This window comes from Thamnophis sirtalis, unplaced genomic scaffold (assembly GCF_051295495.1).
Source record: "Thamnophis sirtalis isolate CommonGarterSnake01/CBP01778 unplaced genomic scaffold, rThaSir2_p1.2 scaffold_2, whole genome shotgun sequence".
In the NCBI taxonomy this organism is placed as follows: Eukaryota; Metazoa; Chordata; class Lepidosauria; order Squamata; family Natricidae; genus Thamnophis; species Thamnophis sirtalis.
Genome location: NW_028261382.1, coordinates 37,850,457 through 37,866,400, shown reverse-complemented (window position 1 = coordinate 37,866,400; position 15,944 = coordinate 37,850,457). Strand labels below are relative to the sequence as shown.

Here is a 15,944-nt window from a genome sequence, read left to right as displayed (position 1 = left end):
AAAAAAAACGCACCTTTTTTTAAAAAAGAGATCCCGGGCCAAGCGCGCCCTCTAGAGGCCGTTTGGGCCTGAAAACGGGGATGTTTTTTTCAGCGTCTCTTTCCAACCTGCAGAGGGCAAAACGGGGAAAAAAGACATTATAAAACCAGACCGTGGTTCTTTCTGCAATTTTGCAACCGAAAGCTGTGCTTGCATTCCCCCCCCCTTCCGCTTCCTGCATTTTCCCGGATGCAAAAAGAAAGAAAGAAAAAAAAATAGAAGAGATACGCGGGTGAATGGTCGGCTTCACAAGTGCAAAACATAATCGCGGAGGTTTTTTTTGACCCGAAACGGTGGGTAAAAAAAACGCGCTGCAACTTCTGCACAGGGGCGGCGGGAAGGACGGTGCAGAGAGAGAAATTTGGAGTCATTTTTTAAAAAAATTTTGGGGAGGGTTGGCTGAATTGCAAAGTGGAAAATATCCATTGTTATTCCTCCTCCTCCTCCATCCGCTTCGCTTTCTTTCTTGCAAACGGGAGGGAATAAAAGGGAGGAGGAAGCATTAGAAAAAGAGAGAGGGGAAAAAAAAACATTTGCAAATGAGAAAAATAAAAGCTTTGGGGAAGCCGAGTAAACCAGCTTTTAAAAGCCGTCGTAAGTCGGGTCAGTGCGCGATCTGGGGGGGAAAAAAAGCTGCGTGAGGAGGAGAAAGTAAGAGTTTAACTATATGAAACTAAGGTTACTCCCCAGGAGGTGTTGGGGTGCTTTTCTTCAATGCATAAATCAAGTGTATTGATCAGGAAATAACATCAATGACGACCATTAATAATAACGATAGTATTGCTTGAGAAGGGGAAGGTGGAAACGGCTTGCTCCAAAGAGAAAAAGAGGCAGAAAATGTAATCTCTCCCTCTTTCATCCTTGGAGGAGATCTGCTACAAGTTGGTTTCTTTTCTCTTGGAGTTGCCATTTAAGTTTTTGTTTGTTTATTCCTGAAACCGGGCCTTCTGGTGGTTCTTGCAATTTGCCTTGTTTCCTCTTCAGCCAGTGTGGCCGCCGCTGGGTTAATTTAATTTAATTCTTTTGACAGCTTGCAACTCCTCAACCAACTAAGCCTAAGTCTCTCTCCAAGGGGACCCTTGACTTCTACAAAATAAGGGGGCTGAGGTTGGTTTGGGTGAGTGTGAGGTCCCTGCCTCTTAAAACAACCGGCTTTTTCCGATTAGCCTTCTCTCCACCCACCCGCCTTCTGCACGCAAAGATAATCTATTTTGCTAAGTTTCCTTTTTTTTAAAAAATCCACCAATCTCCCTTGCTGCAAACAGTCGCTTTATTATATTGTGAGTTTCTTTTGGGTGGGTGGGCTAAAAATGTAAAGGTTCCCCTCACACATATGTGCTAGTCGTTCCCGACTCCAGGGGGCGTTGCTCATCTGTTTCAAAGCCCAAGAGCCAGCGCTGTCCGAAGACGTCTCCGTGGTCATGTGGCCGGCATGACTCAATGCTGAAGGCGCACGAAACACTGTTCCCACCAAAGGTGGTTCCTATTTGTCTACTTGCATTTTTACGTGATTTCAAACTGCTCGGTTGGCAGAAGCCGAGACGAGTAATGGGAGCTCACTCCATTACACAGCACTAGGGATTCGAACCGCCAAACTGCCGACCTTTCTGATCGGCAAGCTCAGCATCTTTAGCCACTGAGCCACCTTCTTGGTTAGAGGAGCCGTGCGTAATTCCTGCAACCATTCAACCTCCAGGCAATGAAAGCTCACTGGGTAATTTTGAGACAATCACCAGGAGAGAGAAAGTGATAATTATGGCCTTCGGCATAAGAGCTGGGGGACTTTGGGCCACTCACCAGGAGACAGTGAGTTCTAGTCCCACCTTAAGCATATGCCATGCTTGAAGCCCACCTAGGTGGCTTGCCAGGGGTCTCTCCACACACCCCTCCCTGCCTGGGATTTTGGTCTGTTCCAGCAAAACCATTCTCAGATTCTGGAGGTGGCAGTTGAGTGGAAGAATTCTGTCCGGGGTGGGGTGGGGTGGGGGGAGAGGAGGGAAGAAGCCGCTGGTTGGATGGTGACTAGAACCATGAAGGATAACGATGACCTTCTACGCCATAAATCTGGTCAACGTTTTGGCCTCCAGGGCTAGGAGATGTTAGGGTCCAAAACCCAGATTGAGATGACCTTGGGATCTCCTGCGTAGACTATACTGGACGGCAGGATCTCCATCCTTGGTTGAAAGGTCTTCAGGATGGACCTTGGAGGAACGAGGTTGTGTTTCTGACCTCTGCTTTGGGGGTGATCTTCCCTGAAAGCCCTCGGACGGTTCTCAGTCTGGGAGGGAGGGGAACAGTCCCCAACTTGGCTTACAAAATGCTCCCCAAACACCACAGTCACCGGAAGGTGGTTTTTACGTCCCAAAGTTAAATGGGCAACTGGCAAAGGTTGGCCAGATCGAGCCGTCTCTTCCTTGAAATCTCACAGGATTTCGGCATTCTTGACTTACGGGAGCTACAGAGGGATGGGCAAAAACTCCTGGCCCTCAATTGTCCTTCAAAATTACTCTTCAGAAAACAGGCTGCCCTGAAGGGGAATGGATGTGGTGGTTCCTACTACTCCTTCTGCACCGCTTCTCCTCTTTCATCTCCTCCTCTTCCTCCACCATCACTCTTCCTCCTCCATCTCCTTTTCCATCTTCTCCTCTTTCTCCATCTTCTGATGATGAGCCAGCCGTGGACAGCAGCTGCCAAAAAAAGCCAGCACAGTTCTAGGCTGCATCAACAGAGGGAGAGAATCAAGATCACGTGAAGGGTTAATGCCACTTTATGATGCCTTGGTAAGGCCACACTTGGAATACGGCATCCTGTTTTGGTGGCCACGATGTAGAAAAGATGTGGAGACTCTGGAAAGAGTGCAGAGAAGAGCAACAAAGAGGATTAGGGGACTGGAGGCTAAAACATAGGAAGAACGGTTGCAGGAACTGGGTATGTCTGGTTTAATTAAGAGAAGGACCAGGGGAGACATGATGGGAGTCTTCCAATATCTGTGGGGCTGCCACAAAGAAGAGGGAGTCAAACTATTCTCCAAGGCACCCGAGGGTAGAACAAGAAGCAATGGGTGGAAACTAATCAAGGAGAGAAGCAACTTAGAACTGAGGAGGAATTTCCTGACAATGGGAACAATTAATCAGTGGAACAATTTGCCTCCAGAAGTTGTGAATGCTCCAACACTGGAGGTTTTTAAGAAGACGTTGGATAACGATTTGTCTGAAGTGGTGTAGGGTTTCCTGCCTAAGCAGAGGGTTGGACTAGAAGACCTCCAAGGTCCCTTCCAACTCTGTTGCTCTAAAATCTAAATCTTCTAAATCCTCTTCCACCTTCTCCTCCTCCTTCCTTGCTTTGTCTCTGAAGTCAAATGTAAAGTCAGCCATGTGGTTCTTTCCCTCGGCATCCGGTTACGATTGGAGTAGCTTCCTCAGCTGATTCTTATTTATTTTGTGAATAAAAACCAGTACGCTTTGCTTTTGAAACAGGCCAAGTAGAAGCTGGGGCGAAGCAACCACTGGGCCGGGCGTGGAGGAGTCCTTTCTGGATGATTGTTGAAAAGAATGCCGTTTCTGCATGGCTTCCGTAGAATCATCTTTGAATATCAGCCTTTAGTAGATGCAATCTTGGAGTCTCTGGGATTACAAGACCCCGAACATCAGGAGTTGCCGGAGAGGTAAGCAGCTTTAAGGACGAAAAAATTGGAAAATGTTCTGACCGAGGCTTCCCGAGAGCGTGACGCAAACTCCTTGTGTGTCCAATCACACTTGGCCAATAAAGAGTTCTCTTCTCTCTCTTCTGTTCTATATAAAATCTAACTAACACTCTTTCCTCTGTGCGCAAAGATCTCCATTTGTCTGTCTGTCTATCCCAGTGTTTCTCAACCTTGGCCACTTGAAGATGTCCGGACTTCAACTCCCAGAATTCCCCAGCCAGCATTCGCTGGCTGGGGAATTCTAGGAGTTGAAGTCCGGACATCTTCAAGTAGCCAAGGTTGAGAAACACTGGTCTATCCTCTTATCTATCTAACACTTGTCCATGTTTTCCAAAACGGGCTCTTCTTTTGCGTAATAGGAAGATTGTTGAAGTTTCCCTCGTATTCATCCAGTCTTTCTCTATTCTGAAAAGCTGCAGGTCTGCGGCTGAAGACCACAGCAAATTCCTGGTCCTCCAGAAGCTTCTGGAAAGCGAATCCCATTCGGCTTTTTACCAAGAAGGCGTGAGCTACACGTTGCTGAAGGTCTCGGAGCTCGGGCTGGTCCGAGCGGCTGAAGTCCTCTTGGACAATGGAGCGGACATCACCTTCGAAGGTTGGGGCTTCGTTTGCCTCGGTTTTTATTTTAGGGGGGGGGGAGGGAAAACTTCAGGATGCGTTTGACCTGGAAGCAGGGTGGGGGTGGGGGCTTCCTTTAGTTGTGCGCCCTAGCCCTGCCGCTAAAGGGGATTGCAGTTCGAATTTGCCGTCTTGCTGTTTTTGAACGAGTATCATTCATCGTTGCATTGGCTGTTTCTCACCAGTAGATGTCGCTGTGCCACTGTTTTCATTTTTAGGATTGCACCAGTGATAAGATCGGTGTGTAGGTAATCCTCAGACTTATGACTGGGTCAAGTTATGACAGACCCCCCCCCTCTCCAAAAGGTTAGGATAGCTGGCAGCATTTTGGCCAGCCAGTACAGATAGTCCTGGACTTACGGCCATAATTGAGCCCAGAATTTCTGTTGCTGTTGTTAAGTGAGTCTTGCCCCATTTTTACCATCCTTCTGGCCACGGTTGTTAAGTGAATCTCTGCAGTTGTTAAGTTAGAGAGAGACATTTTTTAAGTGGATTTGGCTTCCCCTTTGAAGGGGATGAAAGTCACATGACCTGGGGGATGGGCGCGACCGTCATAAATGCAAGTCTGGCCAATTTTGATGACGTGACATTGAAACGGTCGCCGGTCTGAAAATTGGATCAGTGCCTCTGTAACTTTGGTCACAAAATGAACCGGTTGCAAGTCGAGGACTTACAAGGGTTTCTCCTCCCGGCCTCTAGCTCCACCCCTTCACCCACAGGCCACACCCCTTAGTTGGTCTGCGCAGCTAGGAACGGCAAGGAATAGCCTCAGGCTCCGCCTCCCAAGTTCCAAGCTCCTCCTACAGATGACGTCATGCCAGACAACCGTCTCCGGGGCAACATGGCGGCTCCCCTGCGAGGCTGGCCGTCTGGTCCTTGATTGGGCAGGAGGGGGATGGGGAGGAAGCGGGGGGCGGGGTGCTTCTTCCCCTGCTGGCTTTCCTATTGTGGGGGGGCCGTGCTCAACGGTGAGCCTTCTTGCCAGCTCCTGCAACACCGGCCTTGCAGAGTAGGACAGAGGTCTCAGAAATGGGAAACGGGTTCCAGGGGTTTCCCTAGAGAAAAGCTGGGGGGGCACGTGGACCGCAGCTCAGTTCGGTTTCGGTCGAGGACCACGATTTAAAATTTTGGGACAGGGAGGGGAAGAAGACCCGGGTTCTAATCCACCACCCACCCTGCAAAGTTGACTTTCAGATCAGCCTACCTTGCAGGGTCGTTGTTGTGTGTGGGGGGGAAACAAGGGAAGCGCAGCCAGTCTCCAATCCAAGGCAGAATATAAAAATAAAAGGAATAATAGAAAACGGCCGGCTTTTAAAGAGGCGGATTGGGACGGATTACACCCAAAATAAAGGAATATCCTTCACGTATTATATTTTCTCTCCCTGCTGGCCTTTAAAAGAATAATTAAAAAAAAACAAACTTTTAAAGACTAAAAAAGTAGAAGAGAATATCTATCGCTCGGGGATGATGGGATTCATTCTGAGCTTGGTCGTTTTCCCTGTAGACGTTTTATTACCCATCTAGGCAATGCCATCAGTGCATGGAGGGTCTGTGGAGAGGCCTATAAGGCAGTGTTTTTCAACCTTGGCAACTTGAAGATGTCTGGACTTCAACTCCCAGAATTCCCCAGCCAGCATTCGCTGGCTGGGGAATTCTGGGAGTTGAAGTCCAGACATCTTCAAGTTGCCAAGGTTGAAAAACACTGCTATAAGGGATCCTTAATGCTCTCTGAGCTTTTTCCCCCCTTGCAGACGTTTCTTGACCCAACTAGGTAACATCATCAGTGCTAGAAGGGAGTGAGGAGCTCTAGCACCGAGGTTACCAAGATAGGTCATGAAACGTCAGCAAGAAAACCACCAAGGATCCTACTAAAAAAAGGACACTTTTTATTTGCCCAGAACTGAGAATCCGGAGATCAAAAACCTCCCTTAACAGGGGAAGAGTCCCACTCGGGATTTTCCCACTGAAATGTTGTTTTGAGGAAAGTTTTCTCTCTTTCGTAGATCCGGTCACCTATTACACAGCCTTACATATCGCGGTGCTACGGAACCAGCCCGACATGGTGGAGCTCCTGGTGCAGCGCGGCGCAGATATCAACCGCAGAGACCGGGTGTGTAGCCAGCCCAGCCTGGTGTTGCTGTGTGTGTGTGTGTCCTAAAACAACAATCCTGATGGCGCTGAGGTTTTGCAATCCCAATCCTCGCAGGCCCAGAAAGTGGGATAGGAAAATTAGACGAACCTCGAGTGTAAATGGGGGCTTAGGGTCCCCTTAAAACCAGTCAAATCAGGTCCCCAGAGGGAGCCACGTGTGTGTGGGGGTGACACCCTCCCACTAAGCCGAGTGGGTGCAACTGGGGGAGCGTCGACAAAGAGGCTGAATTGGAGGGCGGAGTTAAATGTGTCATCAGCTCGGAGTCGCTGCGCCGCCACAAGAGAGCCGAGGCCGACCTCCCTTCAATTCCATTGCGGCTTATCCAGGGCCAATTTGGCTTTAACCATTAGTTCACCTGATTCTTATGCACGGGTAGGACAGATACTCCCTGACTTACGACCACAATAAGAGTGCAAAAATTACGTTGCTAAGCAAGGCAGAAGTTAAGGGAGTTTTGCTCCATGTCGTGAGTTTTCCTTGCTGTGGATTCATTGGAGAAAGAGGCTTAGAGAGGTTGTGTGAATGCACAAGCGGTTGACTTAGCTGGCTGGGGGGGGGAGCAGTCGCCGTATTAGAAGCCCGGGGGGTGGGGGGGCAAAGTCGGCTCGATGCATTCCTTCCAGGGCTTAATTGGGGACAGGTGTGTCTGCATGGGAATAATTTTAGAAAGGAGTTAAATTTCAACGGCAAAGCATCGATTTCAGGCCGAAAGAAACAGGACTCTCCAATTGTTCTTAGATTCACGAGAGCAGTCCTCTGGATCTGGCCAGCGAAGAGCCAGAACGCTTGCCATGCCTGCGGCGTCTCCTAGAACTCGGGGCCAATATCAACGCTGCTGATAAACATGGTGAGTGGTTCTACTTTTTTATCTCTGGTTTGTTGTGGCTTGTCCCTGGATAGCAGAGCTGGCAGCAGAGCTGGACAGTGAGGAGGTTGGGGAGGAAGATGGGCCAGTTCTGGGGGGGCTGAGGGAAGCTCAGATGAGGGCTCTGCGTCAGAGGCAGAGAGGGAGCTAGACAGCAGTGAGGTAGAGGAACAGCTGGAGCCTGTTCCCAGTGTGCGCATGCGCAGAGCCGCCAGAAGACAAGGACAACTAGGAAATCAGGGTCGACTTGGGAGTAAAGCCACACCTTGGAGGTGATTGGCCCCTCCCAGAGGAAACAAAGGAGGAGCGGAGGGGGAGGGGGCTTTTGCAGGAAACAATTTGTTCTTTCGGTTGTTTCAAGAGTGGAAAGTTCTGTTTGTGACTATAAGAGACTCTGGGCCAAGCGTTTGCCCTGCGGTTGGAAACTAGTTACCTGGCAGCTCTCCAAGCAAGATAAGGTTCGTGTGGATAAACATTCCTTTGAAAAGACTGTTTTACTAAGCCTTGATGAATGTGAATGAAAGGAATTCACAGTCGTGTAAATAAAAGGGGGTTTGCGGGGACTAAGACTTCATGCTTTCTAAGGAAGGTTCTGGGTCAGAACACGGCTTCATTAAACCGCAGCAGTTCAATTCTAGCTTCCTCTGGAACCACTTCACGGCCAGAAGCCAGGGTTCATCTCCCAGAATTCCCCACCTGGCATTGAGATGCCACTAAGAATTCAGGGACTTGAAGGACGCCCTGCAGATTTGAGGAAGCATGGAATTGCCTTCTCCCTTGTCCTTCCTGTCCTCTTTCCTCCTCTTCTGCTCTTCCTCTAATCCCTCTCTCCTCCCCTCCAGGAAAAACAGCTTTGCTGCATGCACTGGCCAGCAGCGACGGGGTTCAGATCCACAACATCGAAAACATTCGCCTTTTGTTGGAAGGAGGTGAGTTGCGTCTCACTTGGGAAATATTTACCTGGCAGCTTTCCAAGCTAGATAAGGTCTGTGGTCCTAAATACTCCTTTGAAAGGCTGTTCGCCAGGCCTTGGCTGAAGGTGAAGGAGAGGAATCCACATTCGTTTCATAAAAGGGGTTTCTTCGAGACTAGGACTCTGCTTTGTGCTTTTTGGGGAGTCCTAGGTCAGAACCTCCCTGTTTTCTCTCCCGCCCCCCCCCTCCGCCTCCCCAGGCGCAGACGTTAAGGCGACCACCAAGGACGGGGACACAGTTTTCACCTTCATCATCTTCCTGCTGGGCGAGACGGTGGGCAGCGACGCGGAAGAGGCCAAGATGATCAACCGCTTCTGCTTCCAGGCCACGCGGCTGCTGATGGCCCACGGCGCCAACCCCAGCGAGTGCCCGCCTTACGAATCCCTCACCCACCTCTGCCTGAAGAGCTTCCGGCTGCATTTCCCACTGTTGCGCTTCCTCCTGGAGTCGGGGGCTTCGCACAGCTGCTCCCTCCACGGCCCCACCTGCTGGTCCGGCTTCGACATCATCTTCGAGCGCCTGTGCTCCCACCTCAGCGAGTCCGAGGACGACAGCTTCTCCATCGACCTCCTGCAGAAAGCCGAGACCGCCCTGGAGCTGATGATTGCCAGCGGCCCGGTGGTCAAGCTGCCCAGCAACTTCCAGATCGACCTGAGCCACTGCCGCTACCACCAAGAGAAGATCCAGGCGCTTTTCGGGAAATTGAAGCAGCTGGAGAGCACCCCGCCGACCTTGAAGCATCTCTGCCGAGTCTACCTGCGGAAGTTTCTCCAACCGTGGCCCATAGACGTCAAGGTGAAGGCTCTCCCGCTGCCCAACCGCTTGAAGCGGTACCTCCTCATTGATCCGAGCGCGTCTCTGGAGCAGGTGTGACCTCCTAGGGGCGAGAAGCGGACCTCGGCGTATCTGCCGTCCCGGAACTCCTCGTTGATCTGTGGCCCACCGCATGAATGGCTTTAGATCTTGCCATCGTTCCATGTTCAACAGCCGATGACGAGGGGTATATATACCGTGTCTGCGGCAGCACGTTCGAGTGGTGGGTAGGCGGGAGTGGGTTGGGGGCACCTAGAATTTGCGACGGAATGACATCCCCATGGCAGCTGAACTGGCGGAAAAATCCCTTGGTGGAGTTGTGTACCAGCCGAGGAAGGATTTGTCTCTCTTGTGCCAAAGGATTGTGACGTTGTGTAGGCTCACGTTGGGGCCCTACTGAACCATTCAGGGTCGAGACGGGAATGCCAACAGCCGATTAAAAGAATGCACCTCTGGTCTTTGCATATTGTCTTGCTGTGGATAAAACGTGGTTCCACTTTGTGATCAATCTATTACAGGTAGTCCCCGCTTACTGGGTTTGGGAAGTCTTCGCTGCTAAGCGAGTCACACCACGTGACATCATACAAGTTCAGTGACTTAACACTGGTAGTTCCAGAAATCCTAGTTGCCACTGTTAGCCAAATCTCACGTGGTCACCGTTGTGTGGTCGTCACTTTCGACATCCTGCTGTCTTCCCCATTGACTTTACAAGAGGTAGTCCTCAGCTTACAATAATTGTGCCCCAAATTTATGTCTCTCATAAATGAGACAGCCGCTCATAAATGAGACAGTTGGGAAGTGAGTTTTCTCCCATTTTACAATCTTTCTTGCCAGAGTTGTTAAGTGAATCACTGCAGTTGTTCGGTTAGTAACGCCGTTAAGTGAACCCGGCTTCCCCCTTGTCCTTTGCTTGTCAGAAGGGATTACGTGACCCTGGGATTCTGCAACTGACATACATTTTGATCCTGTGACTGTGGTTGTGTGAAGCAACCACAACTTCTGGAGGGAAACTGTTCCACTGGTTGATTGTTCTCACTGTCAAGAAAATTTCTCCTTAGTTCTAGGTTGCTCCTCTCCTTGATTAGTTTCCACCCATTGCTTCTTCCCTGCCTTCAGTTGCTTTGGACAATAGTTTGAACCCCTCTTCTTTGGGGCAGCCCCCCAAATATTGGAACATTGCTATCATGTCTCCCCTAGTCCTCCTTTTTATCAGGCTAGACATACCCTATTCAAGATACCCAATTCAGGGTCTTCAAACTACAGTTCTTGACCCCCCAGGCCTGCTGTTCTATCATCCTAATTGACTGTGAATTTTAAGAAGACCAAAGTTGTTTTTTCAATGGAAAATCAAAACGCAGCATTGAGAGCCCACTCATTTTTTTCCCCTCTTCCCTCCCACCTTGTTTTCCTCTTGGATCAATACGGATCGCTGCTCTGGGCCTCCAGTGGAGTTGGCAGCAGATTCGGACAGTGGGGAGGTTGGGGAGGAAGATGGGCCAGTCCTGGAGTCTGGGGAAGGCTCTGATGATGAGGGCTCTGTGTCGAAGGCAGAGAGGGGGCCAGAACCATCTGACAGTCATCAGCTGCCTTCAGAATCAGACATCAGTGAGGCAGAGGAACAGCTGGAGCCTGTTCCCAGTGTGCGCATGCGCAGAGTGGCCAGACGAAGGGAAGAGCTAAAGAACAGGGGGAGTAAGGCCAGAGGTGGGATGATGAATGGCCCCTCCCAGAGGAAATAAAAGAGGAGTGAAAGTGGAGTTTGCAGGAGACAATTACTCCGCTTCATTGGTTCGTGACCTTCGGAGGCTCCTGGCCAGGTTCTGCAGATCTCGGCCTGGCAGCTCTCCAAGCCAGAGAAGGTCTGTGACTGTAAATCCTCCTTGAAAGACTTTGCTGGAGGCGAATGAGCAGAATTCACAGTCAATTAATAAAAGGGTTTTTTTGTTGGGACCAGGAGTTGGCTTCAGGCTCTTGGGAGGCCAACGGTCATAACAATTGTTTTATCTTAAACCCATCTGGGGAATTATTTTGTGGCAAAAGAAACTCAGAACAAGCCACGATGGCAGATTCTAGAGATTCAATTCTGCAACTCGCCTGCACCATACAAGGTGTATTCTTTGGATTTTTTTTTTCCAACCATCATAACAAACCAACATAGGACACTACAATCTGGCTTACCTTTACTTCCCCTCTCCCAGTCTGTTTTTGCCACCCAGGGAACCCAACCGCCTCATTTCCCTCCCTGCTCCCCACCTCTTGAAGGCCCCCCCCCCCTCCCCAGCCGATCTTGCCGCTTGGCCCTTCCTCCTGGACCGCTGGGCAGCCGTGGTTTGTCCTGGAGCCCCACGGGGACCCTTGCTGGATCCCTTTCACCTCATGGCTAAGGTGTAGACGTGGTAGATCTCGTCTGGAAAGTTCTCCTGCTTCTCCTGGGCCAGGAGATTCAGCCCCGCGTGCCGGATGATCTTGCAAACCACCTCCAGGTCCCGGCAGACGCTACTGTCCACTTCGTCCATGATGACCCCCTCTTGGGCCATGTTGTCCTTAATGACGACGATGCCGTTGGGGCGGAGTCCCAGGCGACACCTTTGCAGGAAGTGCAGGAGATGCTCGTCCGTCAAGTGTCTGTTGGGGGGAAGCAGGAAGAGCCTTGTGGGATCCAAGAGGGTCAGTTTTGCGAGGTGGATCTGACCGCAAACGTAATTCTATTTTATTGCATTGACAGAATCTGGCCAGTTTGGAAGTGCAAATCTCCCAGCGTCTCTTTTACAGCCTAGCGAAACTAGGGAGGGTTCCTTTCTGAGCCTCTTTCTCTGCCCCTTATGCAGCTCAAGGCTATGCCATCTCTTATCTGTTCTCTAAAACAACATTAAGAGAATCTTGTCAGTCTGAAAGTACAAATTTCCCACTGTCTCTTTTACAGCCTGAGAAACTAGGGAGGGTCTCTTTGGAGCCTCTTTCTCTGCTCCTTATGCAGCTCAAGGCTACGCCACCTCTTATCTGTTCTCTAAAACAACATTAAGAGAATCTTGTCAGTCTGAAAGTACAAATCTCCCACTGTCCCTTTTACAGCCTGAGAAACTAGGGAGGGTTCCTTTCTGAGCCTCTTTCTCTGCCCCTTATGCAGCTCAAGGCTATTCCGCCTCTTATCTGTTCTCTAAAACAACATTAAGAGAATCTTGTCAGTCTGAAAGTACAAATCTCCCACTGTCCCTTTTACAGCCTGAGAAACGAGGGAGGGTTCCTTCCTGAGCCTCTTTCTCAGCCCATTGTGCAGCTCTGGGCTATGCTGTCTCTTATCTGACCGTTCTCTAAAGCTCTACATCAAGAGAATTTTGCACTTATGAAAATTGGGGACTCCTGCGAGCGACACTTACCGATTACCCACTGAATCCAAATAACGTCGTATGTGTTGGGCTCCGGGCTGAAGTCTTGCAAGCCACAGCAGAAGTAATTTCGGACCCGTTGGCCTTCAGTCCCCAGGTACGTCCTGGCTTTGTTCAAGAAATCTTCCGTCACGTCCACCATGTCCACAGATTTGAAAAGAGGCAGTAAGAGGCGCTTGGTGATCCGTCCGATGCCAGCGCCACAGTCTAAAGCCAAGGCGGTGCCGGTCCGGTTTGGCCCGTCCTAGACCAAAAGAGAGAGAGAGAGCCCATCATGGCTAGAAACCTGACCCTCAAAAGCAAGCCATGTTTTTTAACCCTTCCAGGCACCCGTCCATCTTAAAGGTCGCCAAGGCTGAGAAATAGTGGAATAAAGGCTACTTTGGTAAGAGTGGAAAAGAGGCTTCTCTGGAGTCCAGAATAACAGCTAGAATCTTTCCTCTTTGAACAATTGGTGGAGAGAGAGAGAGAGAGAGGGAGGAAGAAAAATAAGAGAAAGAAAGACAAGAGAGAAAATAGAAATAAGAATGAGATAGAAATAGAAAGAAAAGACAGGGAAGAAATAGAAATAAGAATGAGAGAGAAATAGAAATAGAAAGAAAGAAAAGACAGGGAAGAAATAGAAATAAGAATGATAGAGAGAGAAATAGAAATAGAAAGAAAAGAGGGAAGAAATAGAAATAAGAATGAGAGAGAGAGAAATAGAAATAGAAAAAGAAAAGAGGGAAGAAATAGAAATAAGAATGAGAGAGAGAGAAATAGAAATAGAGAGAAAAGAGGGAAGAAATAGAAATAAGAATGAGAGAGAGAGACAAATAGAAAGGAAGAAATAGAAATAAGAATGAGAGAGAGAAATAGAAATAGAAGAAAAGAGGGAAGAAATAGAAATAAGAATGATAGAGAGAGAGAGAGAAATAGAAATAGAAAGAAAAGAGGGAAGAAATAGAAATAAGAATGAGAGAGAGAAATAGAAATAGAAAGAAAAGAGGGAAGAAATAGAAAGAATGAGAGAGAGAGAGACAAATAGAAAGGAAGAAATAGAAATAAGAATGATAGAGAGAGAGAGAGAAATAGAAATAGAAAGAAAAGAGGGAAGAAATAGAAATAAGAATGAGAGAGAGAGAAATAGAAATAGAAAGAAAAGAGGGAAGAAATAGAAAGAATGAGAGAGAGAGAGACAAATAGAAAGGAAGAAATAGAAATAAGAATGAGAGAGAGAGAGAGAGAAATAGAAATAGAAAGAAAAGAGGGAAGAAATAGAAATAAGAATGAGAGAGAGAAAAATAGAAATAGAAAGAAAAGAGGGAAGAAATAGAAAGAATGAGAGAGAGAGAGACAAATAGAAAGGAAGAAATAGAAATAAGAATGATAGAGAGAGAGAGAGAAATAGAAATAGAAAGAAAAGAGGGAAGAAATAGAAATAAGAATGAGAGAGAGAAAAATAGAAATAGAAAGAAAAGAGGGAAGAAATAGAAAGAATGAGAGAGAGAGAGACAAATAGAAAGGAAGAAATAGAAATAAGAATGATAGAGAGAGAGAGAAATAGAAATAGAAAGAAAAGAGGGAAGAAATAGAAATAAGAATGAGAGAGAGAGAAATAGAAATAGAAAGAAAGAAAAGAGGGAAGAAATAGAAATAAGAATGAGAGAGAGAAATAGAAATAGAAAGAAAAGAGGGAAGAAATAGAATGAGAGAGAGAGAGACAAATAGAAAGGAAGAAATAGAAATAAGAATGAGAGAGAGAAATAGAAATAGAAAGAAAGAAAAGACAGGGAAGAAATAGAAATAAGAATGATAGAGAGAGAGAGAGAAATAGAAATAGAAAGAAAAGAGGGAAGAAATAGAAATAAGAATGAGAGAGAGAAATAGAAATAGAAAGAAAGAAAAGGCAGGGAAGAAATAGAAATAAGAATGATAGAGAGAGAGAAATAGAAATAGAAAGAAAAGAGGGAAGAAATAGAAATAAGAAAGAGAGAAATAGAAATAGAAAGGAAGAAATAGAAATAAGAATGAGAGAGAGAGAGAGAAATAGAAATAGAAAGAAAAGACGGAAGAAATAGAAATAAGAATGAGAGAGAAGAAAAATAGAAATAGAAAGAAAAGAGGGAAGAAATAGAAATAAGAATGAGAGAGAGAGAAAGAGAGAAAAGACAGGGAAGAAATAGAAATAAGAATGAGGGAGAGAAATAGAAATAGAAAGAAAGAAAAGATGGAAGAAATAGAAATGAGAATGATAAAGAGAAAAAGAAAGGAAAAGAGGAAATAGAAATAAGAGATAAATAGGCAGAGAAAAAGAGAAAGAAATAGAAAGAAAGAAAAGGCAGAGGAAATAAATAAGAGAATGATAGAGAAAGGGGGGGGCACAGGGCAGCCCAGGGTCTGCCAACACTCCCCTCCCCCACAAAATCCTCTCACCCTCAGAAACCGGTGCAAAAACTTTCTGGAGCTGCTGATGTCGATGCTGGAAATGTGCCCATAGCCCCCCAGCATCCCGTCCACGGTGGGAGGGACGTCCCTCCAATATTTTTTCAGCCTTGGAGTAGAATTCCAGCTCGTCTTCCACCACTTCACCGGCCATGGCCGTGGTTGCCGTCTTCCTCCAGGAGAGCCAGGCGGGGGTCTTCTGTTGGGTGCCCTTTCCCCTTTTTCAAAGAAGGCAGGAGGAGGAGTTTAAAAAAAAAAACACCACAAAGAAACCCCAGCCCAATTTATTCTGGATGAAAATGCAACTCCTCCCTGTTTTAGGTGCGAAAAGAAAGAACAACCAGCCACAGGATTCGCACCCATGTCCATCAATCAAATCTTTGTGATGGACCATCGATCAGCAAGAGCTGAGTTGGGGTGCCCAGTCCCCATTTGGTTTAGGTTAGGGGGTGAGCCCCTCATTCTTGCCACCCAATTTCTCTCTCTCTCTCTCCCCTCCCTCCCTCCCTCCCTCTCTCTCTCTCTCTTTGACTTGCAAAGCAACTCGGCTGCAGGGGGGAAGCAGGGAGGGGGGGATTTTATCCAGTCTTGCTCCAAATCCAAGGCTTCTCCTCTTCCCTTCCCACCTCCACCTCCCCAAACAGCTGATATTCAGTGATATTAAACAAAATGCGACATTCCGCTTATAATGATTAGGGGACTGGAGGCTAAAACCTATGAAGAACGGTTGCAGGAACTGGGCATGGCTAGTCTAGTGAAGAGAAGGACCAGGGGAGACATGATAGGAGTCTTCCAATATCTCAGGGGTTGCCCCAAAGAAGAGGGAGTCAAGCTATTCTCCAAGGCACCCGAGGGCAGGACAAGAAGCAATGGGTGGAAACTAATCCAGGAGAGAAGCAACTGAGGGAAGAATTTCCTGACAGTGAGAACAATTAATCAGTAGAACAACTTGCCTCCAGAAGTTGTGAAT

General features: G+C 47.7%; 2 protein-coding genes across 2 annotated transcripts; one reads left to right on the top strand and one right to left on the bottom strand.

Moving 5' to 3' along the window:
- The first annotated feature begins 223 nt into the window (after positions 1-223).
- Positions 224-9,668, top strand: ASB6 (ankyrin repeat and SOCS box containing 6). The gene is made up of 7 exons (XM_087704911.1): positions 224-332; positions 3,516-3,703; positions 4,156-4,337; positions 6,364-6,470; positions 7,251-7,359; positions 8,220-8,306; positions 8,551-9,668. The coding sequence occupies exons 2-7, from the start codon at positions 3,591-3,593 to the stop codon at positions 9,222-9,224; spliced, it is 1,272 nt and encodes a 423-aa protein (XP_087561037.1). The 5' UTR covers positions 224-332; positions 3,516-3,590; the 3' UTR covers positions 9,225-9,668.
- Positions 9,669-11,226: 1,558 nt separating this feature from the next.
- NTMT1 (N-terminal Xaa-Pro-Lys N-methyltransferase 1) lies at positions 11,227-12,794 on the bottom strand. Its single transcript, XM_087704909.1, has 2 exons — positions 12,538-12,794; positions 11,227-11,789 (listed from the first exon to the last, which is right to left on the bottom strand). The coding sequence occupies exons 1-2, from the start codon at positions 12,690-12,692 to the stop codon at positions 11,534-11,536; spliced, it is 411 nt and encodes a 136-aa protein (XP_087561035.1). The 5' UTR covers positions 12,693-12,794; the 3' UTR covers positions 11,227-11,533.
- Between the last annotated feature and the right edge of the window lie 3,150 nt (positions 12,795-15,944).